Here is a 19,532-nt window from a genome sequence, read left to right as displayed (position 1 = left end):
CTGAAACAGTCCTCGTTTCAATAAACCGGGAGCTGTTTTTTTCAAACGCGCATGCGAAGTGGGAGATTAATTTCAACAAATAAAGTGTGGATCAAAGACTGTTAATTTGTTGATAAAGGTTCAATTTCAACAGAACACAATAAAGCGATTATCATCTATTATTACCATAAGCTTCAGTAATGTGTTTTGCTAATATCTCATTATATCGCTGTCATAAATCGTGTGTGTGTGTGTGTGTGTGTGTGTGTGTGTGTGTGTGTGTGTGTGTGTGTGTGTGTGTGTGTGTGTGTGTGTTTCGTTGTTGGTGACATTCGTGTAAAAAAAAATAATAGAATAAAATAAAATAGAAACGTGTTATTCTCAAGAGTTTGACAGAGAGAACAACCAGTACTTGCAGGAACAGAGAATGAAATGAATGGAATGGTCGGTAGGTTCTCTAGACCTGAATCCTGTTGAACATGTTTGATACAACACTGGAGGAACCGTGTAAGAACATGACAGGCAGCCTCGTGCCTTATCTAAGCTTGGGATCACCCTCCAGGAAGAATGGGACAGGATTCCCCACACCAGCAGCAGTTAAGAAACCTTGGTTGCAGCATGACAAGGCGTTATATGACTGTCGTCAAGGTTCACAGGGGTCACTCTCCTCACTGACTGTTCATTTTGTGTCGTTTCCACACTTTTGCCGATTACCGAATGCGATTACTCTTTCTTCCCATGCCAGGTTTTTTTGTTTGATTTTAAGGGTAGCTTTTGTTATGTGTTCATTGTTTTTCACTTTCCCACATGGTTTTCACGAATAATCTTTTTTTTTCTGGACAAAGAGCATGATTTGACCTGTCAAATGTTTTCTGTCTTTAGCACAATGTATTCAGTGTCTGATCCTAAGCTAGCGTTGAGTAGCGTATGCCACTGTGTTGATGTCACTGCTGTTTGAAAAGTGACGAACTTTGCCCACAGTAAACAACGTGGGCTAACTAAAACCTGAGCTGACATAGAGACATATTCTTTTACAAGAAAGGTGCCTCTGTTAATTAAATTACAGGCACTTTCTGTCTTTGTGAAAATGAGAATGCTTTTCTTCAGTCAGAGCCAGTAACAAACATAATTAGCCCTCCACACTTCCAAACAGCTGTCGTTTGCTATGCATGCTAACATACCATTTGAAGGAACAAAATGGCTAACATGAGCATTAATGAAAATTTGTTTAAACTCACGCCCTCCTTCTCAGCACAAATAACATTTTATTGTTTATTTTTGTTTGTTTGTGTGGTTGTTCGTTTGTTTGTTTGTTGACACTTCCTCCTCTTATGGAAAGCTTAGAAAAAACGGAAACACAAGGGCCTGAGTTTATCATTCTCTCTATTAATTCTTTCTGTTTTTTACATTAAGAATACTAGTTAATACCTGCAGTGTGTTGATGTATATATGAAACGGTGTATGTGATTTTTTTTTTACATTTGTGTCTTCGTAATATTTGTAAAAGCTGTTATTGACTTTTACAGTTATGGTCCCCATGTTGTTTACTTGTCTATGTTGTGATAATGCACCTGACCAGATTTCTCCAGTTGGAGATAATAAAGTTATTCTTATTCTTATCTGCAGGTCATGTGAGCCCTCCACAACACAATACAGCTATGGCTCGCTCTCAGGTAAGCTCCCCGTCGTAGAACACAAATAGCTGATCATGAGAACAAAATGAGGAAATATCAACCTCGTTCCCCTTCCCAGCCCCCCTTCCCCCCTCCCTTCCCTCGCCCCCCTCCCAACCCCCTCCTCCTAGCTTGGCCGCATATTACGGCCGCGTGCAACAGCCTTACAGAAGAAAAAAGTTCCTATTCAACCAGCCAATTGTGTGATGGGGGAAAAAAAGTAGTGCTGGCTGCATACGCTTCCCCAGCAAAGAGGTTGACTTCTACAGTTACCACACATTTCAGCCATCCACTGCTCACGTTAGTTTCTGTACCGTTTCGAGCTAGGTTGTATCAACAGCAGTTGTTAATTGGATTCAAAGCTGTCATTGAAGGTAGGTGAGGATTTTCGTGTGTCTTGTCTGTCTGCAGATAGTTACCACGGAATATTATATTTCGGTTGGATGTTGTAAAGCTTCGTCTCTCTGTCACTTTCTAACGCAGTTGAAGTGTATTCGTTCTTTTGCTTTACGTCTTTCCACATTTGTGATTTTAGACGAAAATCCATTTTTTCCACAACCCCACCCCTGCCTTATATCATCACTAGTTTCCTTGTTCCTCTCTCATCAATTAGGATTAAAAAAGGAAAAAGGGGGGAAAAAGGAAGAAGAATATAAACGAAATAAGATAAAATCAACCAGTAGAATCACAACAAAGAGCCAACTGGGCTCCAAATTAAAGTGTGAACTATTTCAAACACATATTAATTATCATACAAGACATTTCTAATGGAAGCACATGGAACTGCAAATTTTGTAAATGACACAGGTAAATATGGTTTTAACTGTTCACATTTACAGATGATGTGCACGGGGGTAATTTCATTGCTGCAAATGCAAGTCACATTTCAAGTATATTTTGTTTTTATGGCATCCAGTGGTAGTCTGGATATTAGACTGTTCTTATTTGTACATCTTCATCATAAGCAAATAGGATGTTTTAATGTTGTTGTTTTCTGCCTCCCCGTCGTTTGCATCGTTCCAGTGGCATTATTCCCACGCTGCTCATTCCGAGTCCCCCATACACAGCCACACCCTGCTTTGTTGTTGCTGCTGCTGTTGCACAGTGTTCTTATCCATCAGCTTGCTCATTGTTCCAGTTCTCAGAGGAGGACCTTCACCATTCAGCGCTGCCCACCATGTCATGGCTGTTCAACATTCCGTTCGGCTGGCAGTGGACGGCGGGCACTGTGGTCACTGCCGTGGTCACCTTGCTGTCTGTCCGAAGGGTCTGGTCCGTCAGGAGGCTGGACAGAAAACTGGAAAAGAAACGAGAACTGTGCCGAAAAAGTGTGCGACAGATTGAGCAAGAAGTGGAAGAGGTTGTGGGTTTGGTTTTTTATTCGTTGGTTTTCTTCTTCTTTTTTTTTTTTTTTTCTTTCCGTTACACGACCAACATCGACTTGCCGATGACTCTGTCGCAGTTGATGCATGCAGGAGATTTTCACACTAACATGGATTGCAGGATCTTTAACGTGCGTATTTAATCTTCTGCGTGCGTATACACACAAAGGGGGTTCAGGCACCAGCAGGTCTGCACATATTTTGACCCGGGAGATCGGAGAAATCTCCACCCTTTACCCACTAGGCACCGTTACCGAGATTCGAACCCGGTACCCTCAGATTGAAAGTTTTGTGTTCTTCTTGGCTGAAAACGCTTTGGACCAACAAAATGTAAAATGGCATGAGAATGCATGATTCTGAAATACAGAATCGTGAATTCTCTTATATTGGTACTAAAGTCGATTTATGAATTCCCGTCCCATCCCCCAGAAAATGGTTATGTAGTTTCTCCCTGAAAATGTCAAAGTAAAAGCGGTTATTTAGCGAAAAAGCCCAGCCGCATGAACACGAATGCAGTGGAGAAAGAAAAGAGGGAGAAGGTATAGGAGACGTTGATGACAGTGGACAGTTGTGTATGGTCTATGTTTAGCTTGTTTGTCACAAAGTAGAGTGGTGATTTTTTAAACATTGAAACCAGATGCTATCGCAGTCCGTGGTAATACATACAGTTTGTCTTCACAAAATGAGATACACTAACGAAAAAGAAAATTAGAAAAAAATGTCTACATTAAAAAATATAAACGGTTATGTTATCTAAACCGATGTTTGACGTATCACTGAGAGAGAAAGAACTTTGCCCCATCGTTAGTTTTTTGTGAAAACATGAACAGTAAAATTGCTGCTGTTATGTTCATGAATATGGATTGACACTCAGGTAATGGTGTGTGTGCGTGTGTTGGTGTGTTTGTGTGTGTGTGTGTGTGTGTGTGTGTGTGTGTGTGTGTGAAAGTTGTTTGTTCGTGATATGAAGACATTAAGAACTGCCATATTCACTGATGGAGTTTCATACACGTTGTCGCGTTTGGTGACCATTGTTGTCTTATTTATTTATTTATTTATTTTTTATTATTATCATTTTATTAGTATTACTATTATTATTACTACTACCTTTTTCTATATTATAATTATTATTTATTTATTTATTTATGTAAGCTTATCTCTTATTTATTCCCCCCCCCCCCTTTTTTTTTTTTTTTTTTTTTTTTTTTTTTTCCAAGGCCTGACTAAGCGCGTTGGGTTACACTGCTGGTCAGGCATCTGCTTGGCAGATGTGGTGTAGCGTATATGGTTTGTCCGAGCGCAGTGACGCCTCCTTGAGCAACTGAAACTGAAACTGAAACTGTCGCGTTTACTAGTTGTTTATCTGTCTGTCTGCTGTCTGTCTGTGTGAGGACCTACAGAAGGGAAAATGTTTTGTTTTTTATTTTGGTTGTTGTTGCTGTATTGTAGGGGGTGGGGGCTGTTTATTTGTTTTGTTGTGTTTTGTTTAATTTGTTCACACTTTACGTCTCTTTTTCACTCCTTTCAGGTTATCCAGCATGCATGGTCACAGCCAACTGTTTCTGCTTGCAGCGTAACTTGCCTCCACCAGAGAGAGACGCTATTGTGTCCCTGCCTTTGTCAGCTCTTCAGACAAAACTTCAGAGCGGAGAACTGAAAGCAGACGATGTTCTGGGAGCTTACCAACATAAAGTGAGAGGACTTCTTCTTCTTCTTGCGTGGCTGCAACTCCCACGTTTACTCGTGTGCCTACGAGTGGGCTTTTACGTGTATGACCGTTTTTATCCCGCCATGTAGGCAGCCATACTCCGTTTTCGGGAGGGGGTTGCATGCTGGGTATGTTCTTGTTTCCATAACCCACCGATATGGATTAAAGGATCTTTAACGTGCGTATTTTATCTTCTGTTCGCATATACACAAGAAGGGGGTTCAGGCACTAGCAGTTTTGCACATATGTTGACCTGAGAGATCAGAGAAATCTCCATCCTTTACCCACCAGGCGCGGTTAGCGAGATTCGAACCCGGGACCCACAGATTGAAAGTCCAATGCTTTAACCACTCGGCTGTTGCGCCCGAGGTGACTGATAAAGTAATGAGAACAGTATCTAGCAGGTCTTGTGGGTGACCTGTGATAGCAAACGGCTGTTTTGCGCACTTTTAGTTCTTGTCTGGTATGTGAGGGTATGGTGTTAGAACCTTACTGTGGCGTCGCTGTTCTCACTGTAGTAAGTTGGACGATTTTGGTGTTCGCGTATTGCCTATGTGGCGAGGTTATATTCTCCACTGTATGCGTTTGACTTTGCATCCATTTCAGTATTTTTGGAGTTTATTTATTTAGGTTACGCATTGCCCGCTATTCTTATGGATTTCTGTCACAGAGGTGGTGTGTGGGATGTCAGATGACTAAAATATCTCTACCCTGTTACAATTTACGTCATCGGCGGGATCGTTGTACACCATCTACTAGGTAGTTAAAAAAAAGTTTGAAATACCATAAGCTTTTACGGACATCAGGGCAGTGAATCCATATTCACTATGTCTAGGGCTTGGCACAGGGAGTCGGGGGCCCAGTCTTCTCCTACCGCCGTTTTCAATTTTCCCCAACGAGAGAGAGAGAGAGAGAGAGAGAGAGAGAATGACTCAGAGACAATTGATGGTCAGTGTAGCTGACGTTACAACCAGATACAGTGCAGAACATGTCACATCTATTGAAATTTGATATTCCAGTTTTTCTTCTCCATATTAATTTTCAGCTATTACGTTCCAATTATGTGCGTGGCTTTAGAAGTGTTTTTGTGGTTGTTTTGTTTGTTTTTTCGTCAGTCATGTTCTTTGATCGGCTTTAGTGTGATCTGCAGGCTTTGGAACTGAACGGCCAGCTTAACTGTGTGGTGGAGTTTATCCCTGAAGCAAAGGTTTGTGTGAACATCATTACCAGCCATTATCCTGTTTGTGTGAGAATCATCGTCAGCAACCTGTTTGTGTGAGAATCATCGTCAGCATTCTGTTTGTGTGAACATCATCATCAGCCATTATCGTGTTTGTGTGAATATCATCATCAGCCATTATCGTGTTTGTGTGAATATCATCATCAGCCATTATCGTGTTTGTGTGAATATCATCATCAGCCATTATCGTGTTTGTGTGAACATCATTATCAGCAATCATCCTGTATGTGTGAACATCATCCTGTTGTGTGAGTATCATTAACAGACATCATCCTGTTGTGTGAGCATGCATCATCAACAGGCATTATCCTTTTTGTGTGAACATCATCCTGTTTGTGAACATCATTAACAGCCATTGTCCTGTTGTGTGAACATCATTAACAGGCATTAGCCTGTTTGTGTGAACATCATTAACAGGCATTATCCTGTTGTGTGAACATCATTAACAGGCATTAGCCTGTTTGTGTGAACATCATTAACAGGCATTATCCTGTTGTGTGAACATCATTAACAGGCATTATCCTGTTGTGTGAACATCATTAACAGGCATTATCCTGTTGTGTGAACATCATTAACAGGCATTAGCCTGTTTGTGTGAACATCATTAACAGGCATTATCCTGCTGTGTGAACATCATTAACAGGCATTATCCTGTTGTGTGAACATCATTAACAGGCATTATCCTGTTTGTGTGAACATCATCCTGTTGTGTGAACATCAATAACAGGCATTATCCTGTTTGTGTGAAGATCATCTTGTTGTGAGAGCATCAACATTGTCCTGTATGTTTCATGTCATGTTTTTTGTGTGTTTTCTGCCTCTGTTAACGGTTGGTTGGTTTGAGCATTTCAGATTTTTTTCCTGCTTTTTGACTCACTTGTGTAAACAATATGAGTCTATGTAATAACCTGGTGTTCGGTTGTGTGTGTGTGTGTGTGTGTGTGTGTGTGTGTGTGTGTGTGTGTGTGTCTGTCTGTCTGTCTGTCTGTATGTCCGTGGTAAGCTTTAACATTGTCAGTTTCTCTGGAAATACTTAGCTGATACCAAATTTGGCACAAAAACAGCAAATGACCAGTTCTTTTCATACATTTCAATCACAATGATATTGCACTTCTGGGAAGGGCACAAGATAGATTTGAATGTTTTCACCAAAACATTATCGTTACATTTTCCTTTTTTTTTTTTTACCCAAAAAGGTAACACACTGAACAATATCAGTTAATTAATATTTTTGTTGCTCAGTATGGAAGTTACACTGACCCACACGTTTCCCAGTGTGCCTGTTAATGGGACGTTGCAAACCAAGCAACTCGTACAGAAGAGGCTGCGTGAGATGAAAAACACTTGGTGGGAGAGAAAGTCCGAAGAGCTTCAGTCCGGTGCTGATGCTCACGACATGAAGACCTTCCATGATGGTCTCCGAGCTGTGTATGGGCCGAGAGTCACAGGATCAACCCCTGTCCGAGCCTTGGACCAGACCACCCTCCTGACAGAAAAGAAAGATATCCTTGCCCGCTGGGCAGAGCACTTCAACACCCTCCTCAGCAGGGACTCGTCCATATCTGACGAGGCAATTGCAGCCCTCCCTAGCTGCCCCTCCCACCAAGGTCGAGACCCAGAAGGCCCTGAAGCTGACAACGTCAGGAAAAACATCAGGAGCAGACAGAATCCAGGCTGACATCTACAAGTATGGAGGCGAGGTGCTGACAGACAAGCTGACCGCCCTGTTCCAGTCTATCTGGGAGAGAGGGGAGGTCCCCCAAGATTTCCAGGATGCTTCTATTGTCCACATTTACAAACGGAAGGGAGACAAAACATCCTGCGATAACCACCGTGGAATCTCTCTCCTCTGCATCGCCGGCAAGATCGTCGCCCGCATCATACTGAACAGACTGGTTGACCATGTCTCCAACACAGTCATCCCTGAAACACAGTGTGGCTTCCGCTCAGGCAGGGGAACATGTGACATGGTGTTTGCCGTACGCCAGATACAAGAGAAGTGCCGTGAGCAGAACAAGGAGCTCCACATGGTCTTTGTAGACCTGACTAAGGCCTTCGACACGGTGAACCGCCGTGGTCTGTGGAAGATCCTCCTAAAGTTCGGCTGCCCAAAGAGCCTAATCCAGCTGATTGCGTCTTTCCACGATGGCATGCAGGCGAGAGTACAGGAAAATACTGACATGTCGGATCCGTTCCCTGTGGTAAATGGAGTGAAGCAGGGCTGCGTCCTGGCACCCACACTGTTTTCCATTCTCTTCTCTGCCATGCTGATTGATGCCTTCCAAGACTGTGACCGGGGCATCTACATTCAGTTTCGCACAGATGGCAAACTTTTCAACTTGCGGCGACTCCATGCCAGGTCCAGAGTGTTTGAGGCACTGATGAGAGAGTTCCTCTTCGCTGATGACTGTGCGCTTGCTGCACACACCCATGAGGACATGCAGTTCTTTATGGACAGGTTCTCAACCTCCTGCAGGTGCTTTGGACTCACCATCAGCCTCAGCAAGACCGAGTCCATGTACCAACCAGCTAGCTAACAGAACGCCAGTGCCTACCCGCCCCCCCCCCCCCCCACCTGCAATCAAGATCAATGACACAGAGATCAAGTCTGCCTCACCCCCCCCCCCACCTGCAATCAAGATCAATGACAGAGAGATCAAGTCAGTCGACAAGTTTTGCTACCTGGGCAGCACCCTATGCAGTAAGGGAGCCCTTGATGCAGAAGTGACACTGCACATCGCCAAGGCCAGCTCCGCCTTTGGCAGACTCAACAACAGGCTGTGGAACAACAAAGGCATCAGGCTCAGCACCAAGATGAAAACCTACAGAGCTGTTGTGCTGACCACCTTGTTGTACTGCTGTGAAACATGGACGACGTATCGCCGTCACATTCAACAACTTGAGCAGTTTCACCAGAGATGCCTACGAAAGATCCTCGGCATAAAGTGGCAAGACAGGGTCTCCAACCTCCAGGTCCTAGAGAGGAGCGGCCTGCCCAGCATCGAAAGCCTGCTGATCCAGTGCCAGCTACGCTGGACAGGACACGTTGTCCGCATGACAGACAGCAGGATCCCCAAGATGCTTTTGTATGGCCAGCTGAAGGAAGGCCACCGTGAATTTGGAAGACCCTGCAAGCGCTTCAAGGACATCTTGAAGACAAACCTCAAAGCCTGTGACATAGACATCGCTTCCTGGGAAACTGATGCCCTTGACCGCTCTCGCTGGAGGATGCTGTGCTCTAGTGGCACAAAGACGTTTGAAAACAAGAGAACGCTGGCCATTAAGGAGAAGCGTGAGCGAAGGAAGCAGGGCTCAACTTCTGGAGATGTTTTCCCTTGCAACACCTGTGGGAAAAGCTGCGCATCCAGAATCGGCCTCTTCTCCCATATGAGGACACACACCAACAGATAAGCCTGCCTGCCTATTCATCCGTCGGACCGACGGGAGACTCCATCATACTTATAGTCTGAAAAGTATCAGTAAGGGATATTATTGTCTTTTCACAGATCTCACCCATCTAAAACATTACAAAATTAAAACATGACTCCGGCAATAAAAAGGCTTTTGTGTTTTATACTCTGTGGGAAGGTCTTACACTATTGACATTAGAGAATGAGGCTAAATACAACATCGACGTGTTTACTGCATACGAATGTTTTACAGATTTACAGATTTTACATATTTTACATTAACTAGAATAAACGAAGAAGTTTTAATTCAGAGAGAGATTTATGCACAGGTCTAAAAAAAACTCACTGTCGAAATGTCCGCAACAAGCATGCAAATACGCAAACTCGATTTTTCAAGCACAATTTGTCAGTTATGCTACATTTCGTTGCATTCCACATGCACGAAGGAAGACAACTCTGACCTTTGCCAACTGTGCGTCTATTTATAGCAGTCGAGCGTGGGAGTCTGTAAAACACGCAATACATGGCATTGAAAGTCGTGTTAAGTTTTTTAACAGTAACATCTTCTTTAATGTCTCTGTTCTCCATGTTGATCGGAGGCCAAATACAAATTCTAATTTGCTAAGCAACTCCTAGCAGACAGCGATGTTTCGAGGTACCGAAAGGTGTTTTGGCTGCTCGCAGCCTGTTCAGAAATATAGCTGCTGCAGAAAAGTCCATTCAGTTGACACGAAGGAGCATGACTGGAACATGCAAGTGGTCTTGCCATAGCTGACTGCCGTCACAAAGTAACCCATGTGAAATGAAATGGAACAGTTCTGGAAATGCAGAATATCGCATACTTTTAGCTTGGAGATTCCCATTGTTTTTTCACAGTTTTGAAAGAACAAGTGTGTAACAGCACCACTGTTTATTTGCTCTCATCAGACGGTAGAAATAGTTTGCTAGAATTGTTGGCAAGGTGTAGCTTCAGCATTATCTTTCTTACTGAGGTCAGTAAAATCCTCGATGTTTAACTTGGAACATCTCATTAGTGTTACCAGTGGGCCTATTGGCATATATCGATCCAAATGATATGCTCTACGTTTCGTCAAAAATGGTTATTCATAGAATTGAAAACTGCATGTTTGAAACGGAGCAATTCCATCTGTGAAGCAACCCACGTTCCCGACATTTCACTTTTTTTCTTTCTTTTTCTCAAACGCACATATTGGTCTAGATCAAATTGTGTGTGTCTTTTTAGCCAGATTATATATTTCTTTTCTCTTTTTTGATTTCTTTGTTGGATTAAGTACATATCACAAGTGAGTCAAGAAGGCCTTGCCTCTTTTTTTTTAAATTCATCATTTGCAGGTGTTTTCCGGAACTTACATGACATTGGAAACTTGCTGTTTATTTCACAATTATACGTAAGCTATAATATATTTGTCCAGTGAATAATCATTTTATCCTTATGGTGGAAGAACCACAGTTTACTGAATTGAAAAAAAAAAGAAAGAAAAAAAGAAGAAGAAGTTCAGATAACCTGTTACTTTTATTTATTCAGACAGATGACACCCTACACCAGACAGACAGGTTCAAACAAAGATATTTCGGCACACAGGAATACGCGTGTGTTTGTGTGTGTGTGTGCGCGGGCGAGTGTGTGTGTGTGTGTGTGTGTGTGTGTGTGTGTGTGTGTGTATGTGTATGCATGTTTGTGTGTGTGTGTGTGTGTGTGTGTGTGTGTGTGTGTGTGTGTGTTATAACTGTCATCAGGAGCAAGCGGCAAGCTGTGACAGACGTGGGGACAGGACACAACTGTTACATGGAGTGCCGCTGAGCCTGAAAGAAAATGTGTCACTGCAGGTGAGAGCAATGAAATACGGGTCAATCCTTTACGTGTGTTCATAGTTACAAACTGCTGGAGCAGTATCTGAACCTAAATCACATTAGTGCATTTGTTTATTCTGGTCAATGTTTTCATTTCTCATAAAAGTGGCCTTTGTTCCAAATCACAGTCATGGGTAGACATCTTGAAATGTACGTGCAAAATGCATTAAGTATATGTACACAGACCGGAATTAGCACTTCTCATTTGAACTGCAAGGAAACTGATTGTGTTTCATTTCTTTTGCTTTCGGTACGGTAACTGGGGATCTATGATTTATTCAGATGCAAAATAAGAAGCACTGTGTGTGTCTGTGACAGGGGTATGACACCACAGCAGGTTTGCAGAAAAACATCGGTGTTCCATGTGAGACAGATGCTGTCGTCGTTCAAGTGAGTTGATGCGCTGTGAGTGTGTGTGTGTGTGTGTGTGTGTGTGTGTGTGTGTGTGTGTGTGTGTGTGTGTGTGTGTGTCCGAAGCTAGAGTCTTGCTACAAGCCACACACCTCTCTCCGCCCCATATCTTTTCAAAGACGCACTGCAGCATATATTTTGTGCACATGTATATGCCTCTGTTTATATAGCATCTGTATTTTTTTCTTCGTTTCTAGTCATACGGCAGACGTTGCGATGTGCTTGTCTATGTAGCCCTAATGATATATATTTTATGTTTTATGCTTATGAAACAAAATGGATTCTTTTGTCCCCTGTCCATACCAAGCCTACTTTACTAGAGAACGAAGAATGAAAAAGAGCAGGTCACGACAGGTCACATCTAAAAACATCCAGAGAACAAATAATGGAAAAGGGCAGGTCACGGCAGGTCACATCTAAAAACATCCAGTGGACATGTTAGTTCAGAGAAAATGGTGACATTGTTGCAGGTGTTTGAAAGACATGGAGCGGTTCCTTTTGTGAGAACCAACATCCCCCAGACTTTGTTCTGGTGAGTGCCTCTCCTGACTCATGCTGAATTGAGCTGCAGGCTACATCTGGTGACATATGGATGTCACTGATGACAAAGACCTGCTTTAAACTGGGCGACTGTGTCCTGTGTCTCTTACAGTGCAATGACTGGAGTTATAAATAAGTAAATGAATATATATATATATATATATATATATATATATGTGTGTGTGTATGTGTGTGTGTGTGTGTGTGTGTGTGTGTGTGTGTGTGTGTGTGTGTGACAACAACATGGTCATACTTGATGATGTAGGCTCTATTTCACAATTTTTTAGATTGAGAGTTGATTACATCAGTCCTTAGCCAGTGATTTCTCATGTGGCTAAGACAATATCTGGAGGGGTGGAGAAAAAACACATCCCAAAGGACTTCCTCTACGGGCAACTTAGGATCCGTCTGGAGCAAAACAGATGTCTGTGGCTTGATATGGCCCTGTGCGGTCGGCTGGACTATAAGCAACAATACCAAGAACAAGATGTCTATGGCTGCGATATAGAGACGTGTGCTGCCCCTGGCAGACGAATGTCAAAAGGCCACTGAGGACTGTCTGCTGGAGACACACTGGAGAGGCGAACCACACAATTGGTGGAGAAAAGGCAGCGGAGGCAGGCACAGGCAGAATCGGGCTGTTCAGCCACCGGAGGCATTGTTCAGGCCCCACTGGATGCAGTGCAACGGGCATGTTAGACACTCAGGTTCACGGTCATTGTTTATTGATAATATTCTCAAAGAAATTGTATACATTTTTTTTCTCTCTCTCTCTTGTTTGTTGGTTGGTTGGTTTGTTGCATAAAATGTAGTTACCCATTATTAGATAACAAAGCGAAATCTCCTCCTCCTCCACCTCCTCCTTCTTCTTCTTCTTCTTCTTCTCTCCATCTGCCCCTGTCCTCCCTCCTCTTCTTCATCTCATTCCTTCTCAATCTTCATCATCTTCTTCTTCATCATCTCCAGAATCATTGTCGTCATCTTATTGAGTCAAAGCAAACATGCACAAATCAATCTGATACTTTCTTCTTCTTTCTTTTCTTTCTTTCTGTTTTTCCTCCTTCTCCTCCTTCAAATTCTTCTTCCTCTTCCCTCCTCTTCCTCCTGCTGTTCCATCCCTCTGTAGTCGCAGTGAACACAGTGTGACGGATTATCTATCCATGCACACTTTCCAGCTACACCTGTTCCAACCCAATATTTGGTGTGACGCTCAACCCCCACAACACTGACCACTGCCCGGGGGGGTCATCAGGAGGGGAGGGGGCCATTCTGGGAGGGGGGGCGTCCATCATCGGCTTGGGCTCCGACGTTGGAGGCAGCGTGCGTGTCCCTGCCGCCTTTTGTGGGGTCTGCGCTCTCAAACCCACCCTCGGCAGGTTCAGGTGAATATCATGCACTGGCTTAGTCTCTTTGTTACGATGATTATGTTTGCAGCTTGCTTTGACATACAACATTGTTGAAAGGTGTGATGACAACTGAAATAAAATAAGATAATAGCAGAAGTAGAGGTGGAAGTAGTAGTAGTAGTAGCAAGAGCAGCAGTAGCAGTAGTAGTAGTAATGATAACAAGAAAAATATTAGCAGCAGCAACAGTAGCAATGATGTGGTTAATTTGTATAGATAGAGACTGTTTTATAATGAGAAATAAGAGAACCAAAGTCTTCATTACGGCTTATGTATGATTCCAACTGATTTTCTTTTTCAAATTAAAAAAAAATCTCTCCTCACAGTTTTTGCTAAACTGTAACACGCATACAGCAATCTGATCCTGTTGGAAAACAGTGTTGGTGCCAAACTTCAGTTGGCACACATTAAACCCGTACCTTCACTCCCTAGAACATTCACCGAGCAGAAGTGTGTCTCAAAAGCCATGTGGTTTTGCTATGATCTTGACATCTGCTCATTCATTAGTTTCCTCAGCATTACAGTCGATCATGTAAAATCAAGTAAAGTCAGATTAAGAAATCGATCTGTGTTCCATTTTTTCGTGCATAATTTGCACAATGATTATTCCGGACACAATCATAAACAGCAGGTTCGCCATCGATCACTGAGTGGTCCTTTTGGTAACCCAAGTCAAGGTGACCAGAGGTATGGACACTGCTGAAGCACTAACTGCATGTTTGAACCTCTCTATCTTCAGCACGATAGGCATAAAAATGGCTGCTCATTGTTTGAATCCATGAAAACGCCCATACAAGAAAAAACTTCTCCGTATTCAAGACAAAATTCATTTTGCCTTAAGGCAGGTTACCCTTGACATGGTTGGTACCTGTGGGTAAAGTTTACCTTGAAGGTTAAGTTAACTTCGTAATCAGTACACGGGTGGTGCATTCAGGCAGCTAACCCATTGTCCATGATTAAAAAAACTTGATGATTCCCTTTTGCGCATGTTCTTCTGAACACAATACAGTTCAGAGCATTGTCGAGAGAGTTAGCAAAATACGTGCTATCCGCAAAGCACGTCAGTTTTCCCCTCAACAAAAGGATCCGTCATATTTGCCTCTCATTCGTCAGTGGGCAGTCACCTTCAGCAGGTAGTCAGGGTAAACTGCCTTCGGGTTTTGTAGACCCGCGGGTAGGCTCTTGTGTTCCTGAATACCGGATACGGATTTACCCTCGCACAGTTTGCCTTGCCGAAGGCAGATTACCCGCAGGTACACATTTACCCGAAGGCACGGTGGTCTCTTGAATACAGCCTCCCACTGTGTCAATCAGAAACCGGAAGATTCTTGTTCTTTGGAGGAAGCAGTACATTGTGTGTGTTGAGTTTAACCCTAGACTTTTAGGCAAGTTGATTAATTTTGTATTATCTGATGGTCATTCCTGAACATAATGCATTAAGTGATGAGGCCTTTTGCAAAGCATTCTCCAAATAAATTTCAGCAGCCTCCTTTGCCTTCTCTCTTCAGTATTTTCTTGTGAACCGTTTCCATACATGAATAGACGCACGAACAACAAAATGTGGTTATTGCATAGACTCAGTTTACACAGGTGACCCCAAACAAATTCTGATACGGGAGGGAACGTGATGGCCGAGCAATGTTCGCCATCTACATCTCCTCAGGCTACCATAGTTACCATGCACTGTGGGAAAGTGCATGTAATATCTATGTAAGATGAGTGGCGATGTGCACGCCTCTGTGTGTAATAACAATAACAATACTTTTAATGCAGTCTTTTCAGGCCATTTGGCCCATATGGACAGGAGAAGTGAAATTCCACATTGTATAAGCAGCACAAGGTGAGCATACAGGCATCAAACATTAAGTGTTGCACCTGAGTTTCATAGATCCACAAATGTACATAGCAACATTGTAGGCTAACGTCCCACTCTACATAGCAACTGAACTTTAAAAGATGATGAAAAACGGTGATAATAAAGTGGTCTATATCTTTTACGAAGTGTTGCATATCTGTGGCAAACAAAAAGAAACTGTACAAGAGCTTTGATACTAATCAAATTACAATATTTACAAATTGGATCTGACAAACGATTACCAAAACGAGGGATTCCATCAAGTGGTAGACGATTTGACTTAACGTGACGATGCTCATGATTGTCTAACTCACCAATGTAAATAGGTCTTATAATTTCTGGGTGATATAAACAGTAATCACCTTCTTTCACAACAGACTCATGCCAGCTTTGGCGAAATCGTCTTCTGGTCTGTCCTTGAAGATCCTTTGAAAATACTCAATATTACCCGCATCTTGCATTGCCCACACATACCCGAATCCAAATTTACACAATATAGTCCTTACTTGACTAACCCAGTTGTGTCTTCCATTGTAATCATGCATGAGTAACATATCATAGCATTGTTTTGGGTATCAGTCTTGGGATACATTAATAAGTCTACACCTGTGTGTGTGTGTGTGAAACGTGAAAACGTGAAAAGTCATTTATTGTCCACATAGCAATATAGTCCTCAGGACAAGGGGGATATCATATTAAGCATATTGTTGCACCTCTTGAATGGTTCTAACATCACACACACCCACACACACACACCCACACACACACACACACACACACGCGCGCGCGCGCGCAAAATACATACTTAATAATGCACACACTCACATGCGTACAGATACATACTTGAAACGTGTGGTTAAATGTGGATCATCATTGGATTAGTTGTCATTTTGTTCCATTATCTTTTTTCTCACAAGCATTGCTTCTGCTATGAATCTAGCTAGAGATTTCAAAGAGTTTTTATTATCATTCGAAATAATACTCACAACATGATTGTGACTCGGATTACCAAAAAAAGAATTTATCATACTACAGTTTTTTCGTTTATCGTCGTATGCGGTACAATGAAAGAGAAAGTGAATTTCATCTTCCATCGCACTCGCGCACGACGGACACACATTATTCGCATCTTCTTCGCTGGAAAACCAATGTTTAAGTTTTTTTAGTCCACTCACTCTCAGTCTAAACCTGACGAGGCTATCCCTATGCCATTTATTTGTTACACATGATAAATATTTTTCTGCCTGAAAGACGCTTTTAAAGGAATAAAGCCACCTGTATTTATCGTTAGCTTCTAAGTGTGACTGCCAGTTTTGCTTATAGCATGAGATAAGCCTGTCTTTAAATTCACTTATGAAACCATGCTCATATCCAACCCCTTGACTCAACCAAATTATACCAAACCCATTCTCACTCAGTAATTTATGAATGCTTGATACCCAATTAAACCGACCAGATTCATGTTTTGATAGGAGCATTTCATAGGCCTGTCTACATAGTTGCGACATTGGTAAAGCAGTGAGTTTTAACCAGTATTTAATGAATTTTATATATGTTCTGATATATAACGGATATCTTCCCGTTTCCCCACAGACTAATTTATTAGATGTATGCAAAGGAACACAAAGGAATCTTTTTATTGCAAAAGTATGCACTTTTTCAATCTGCTTACAATCTTCGTGTAACCCCCATATTTCAGCTGCATAAGTTAAGAGTGGTTCTATCTGTGTATCAAACATTTTCCAAAACAGATTTATGTCCATAGTCTTAAGTTTTTTTTAAAGAGATTTCTGTATTTCCATGACCCCCCTTTTCCCTTTTCTACAAACTTCTGACAAAGCTATACTAATACTTAATTTTGTTGTGAAAACCATTCCCAAATACTTATACGAATTTGTTACCTTTAGTTCTTCATTTCCGTAAAACCATCTTTTTCTATTTGCTAAATGGCCCCCTTTTCTAAATACCATGACATTCGTTTTTTCAAGATTAACAGCTTCTCGTCTAAGACTATCTAGTTGATTCTAGAGACCAATAACCGTATCAGATAGCAATATTTCATCATCAGCGAATAGTAACAGAAATATTTCAACTGCACCGGGAATTAATTGTATACCATGTTTACCAGTTCGGGATAATTCAACGGCTAACTCATTGATGAAGAAGGAAAATAGCAGGGGGCTAAGCATGCAACCCTGCTTTACTCCTCTGGGACAATTGAAATAATCAATGTAACAACATTTATCACGCACACAAGATAACACACTGTCATAAATACTTCTCAAAGCCCTATACATTTTGCCATTCACCCCATACTTCCTCAAAACCGCCCACAAAGCATTCCTATTCACAGAGTCGAAAGCCTTTCTAAAATCAACAAAGGCTACATAAAGTTTAGAGTTCTTTTGCAAAAAGTTTTGTACAATGGCATAAAGAGTTAATATGTGGTCAATAGTGCTACAGCCTGCTCTGAATCCCGCTTGTTCCTCAATGAGTTTATTTTCTTCTTTTGCCCACAATGTAAGCCTTTTGTTTAAGATGTGTGTATATAATTTACTAACAACACTTGTTAATGCTATGCCACGATAGTTCTTTGGCTCGTAGGCATCTCCTTTCTTCTAGATTGGAACAATAATTGATTTTGACCATTCTGTTGGAAAGATACCAGTATCAAACAGCTTATTGAAATAGGCAACAAGAAAGTCAATGACAGTTGTATCTGCATGTTTCAACATTTCAGCGATTATCTTATCAGGACCCGCACTCTTTCCAGACTTAAGGTTACCAATTCTGGCGAGAACCTCCTGGCTGGAAATAGCTCCGTTAAATAGTTCATCAGATATATCTGGTGATTCCTTTTCTTCACTGACAATATTTTGGTCTGGTTGTGACATATCTAGCTCTTTAAATAAGGTAAAAAAAGGAAAAAAAAGAAAAAAGAAAAAAAGATTGTACCATTGTTCAATACTAATGGAGTTGTAAATCAGAGATTTTCTATTCAATGATTTTATAGCTTGCCAAAACAACTTGGGATTATGAATTGATTGTTTTAACTTTGTTAGTTTTGCTTGATCGAATTAATCTTTCTTTCTTTTCAGCATAAGCTTATATTCTCTCCTTTCTTTTGCGTAAGCTATCCTTTTCTCTGGGTCTGCTTTCTTCGTTCTTCTAAATTTCCTTAACAACCCCCTTACTGCTTTCTTCTTTCGAGCACATTCTTCGTCATACCAGTCATTCTTTCTCTTTTTAATTCCTGACATTTTTTTTATCAAGCAGGCAGCTGCACTGAATAACGATTTGATGAAAAATTCAAGGGAAATATCAACATCTGTATCAAAAGCCACAAAAACCTTATGTAAATTTTCTTTGAATTCGGCTGACTTTTGCTCGTTTTGGTAGATATGTAAAAAATATTCAGACCATACAAAGCGATCTTCAGTATTATTTTCGGCTGCAAGTGGTCGATCGACATTATGCCCAAAATTTTTCCATTTGAATTCAACTGGAAGGTGCCACGAGTCGATGCGATCACCAACACACAAGTCGCAACAAAATGCAGAGAACATATCTTTGGACATGATAACATAGTCAATCACACTGGCACCATGCGGCGAAACATAAGTGAAATTCCCACTTGCATCATTCTCACAACAGCCATTCAATATGATACAATTAAACAAAAAGCAGAAATCGAGTAAGGACTTACCAAAATTGTTCACAACGCTGTCTTTTGATTTTCTACTGACAGAGTCAAAAATGCCTTCATCATCATAATCATCACAGTCATGCGCATAATTAAACATGTTTTCAGTTGAAGGCTGTTCACTTCCAGTTCTGGCGTTAAGATCTCCCATAATCAGCAAGTTAACATCTTCGCTTTGCAGGAGGTGTACAAGACATTAAGATCTCCCATAATCAGCAAGTTAACATCTTCGCTTTGCAGGAGGTGTACAAGACATTCTTCTAAATTCACAATACCATCTTTAATCAGCATATCATTATACAATGGGCCGTTCTCTGGTACAACGTAGCATACAATCAGAAGAACATCTTGATCA

General features: G+C 41.6%; 1 protein-coding gene across 1 annotated transcript in view; it reads left to right on the top strand.

Moving 5' to 3' along the window:
• The first annotated feature begins 1,637 nt into the window (after nt 1-1,637).
• Nucleotides 1,638-19,532, top strand: part of LOC143280284 (vitamin D3 hydroxylase-associated protein-like) — a 34,319-nt gene continuing 16,424 nt past the window's right edge. Inside the window, exons 1-8 of the mRNA XM_076584913.1 lie at nt 1,638-1,652; nt 2,791-3,015; nt 4,607-4,726; nt 5,893-5,949; nt 11,151-11,240; nt 11,583-11,654; nt 12,146-12,207; nt 13,391-13,597. Coding sequence (XP_076441028.1) covers nt 1,638-1,652; nt 2,791-3,015; nt 4,607-4,726; nt 5,893-5,949; nt 11,151-11,240; nt 11,583-11,654; nt 12,146-12,207; nt 13,391-13,597 — 848 coding nt within the window. The remainder of the gene's footprint in view (nt 1,653-2,790; nt 3,016-4,606; nt 4,727-5,892; nt 5,950-11,150; nt 11,241-11,582; nt 11,655-12,145; nt 12,208-13,390; nt 13,598-19,532) is intronic.

The sequence above is a fragment of the Babylonia areolata genome, chromosome 3, assembly GCF_041734735.1.
Source record: "Babylonia areolata isolate BAREFJ2019XMU chromosome 3, ASM4173473v1, whole genome shotgun sequence".
Taxonomy (NCBI): Eukaryota; Metazoa; Mollusca; class Gastropoda; order Neogastropoda; family Buccinidae; genus Babylonia; species Babylonia areolata.
Note: the sequence above shows the minus strand (reverse complement) of the source record. Positions and strands in the feature narration are given on the sequence as shown.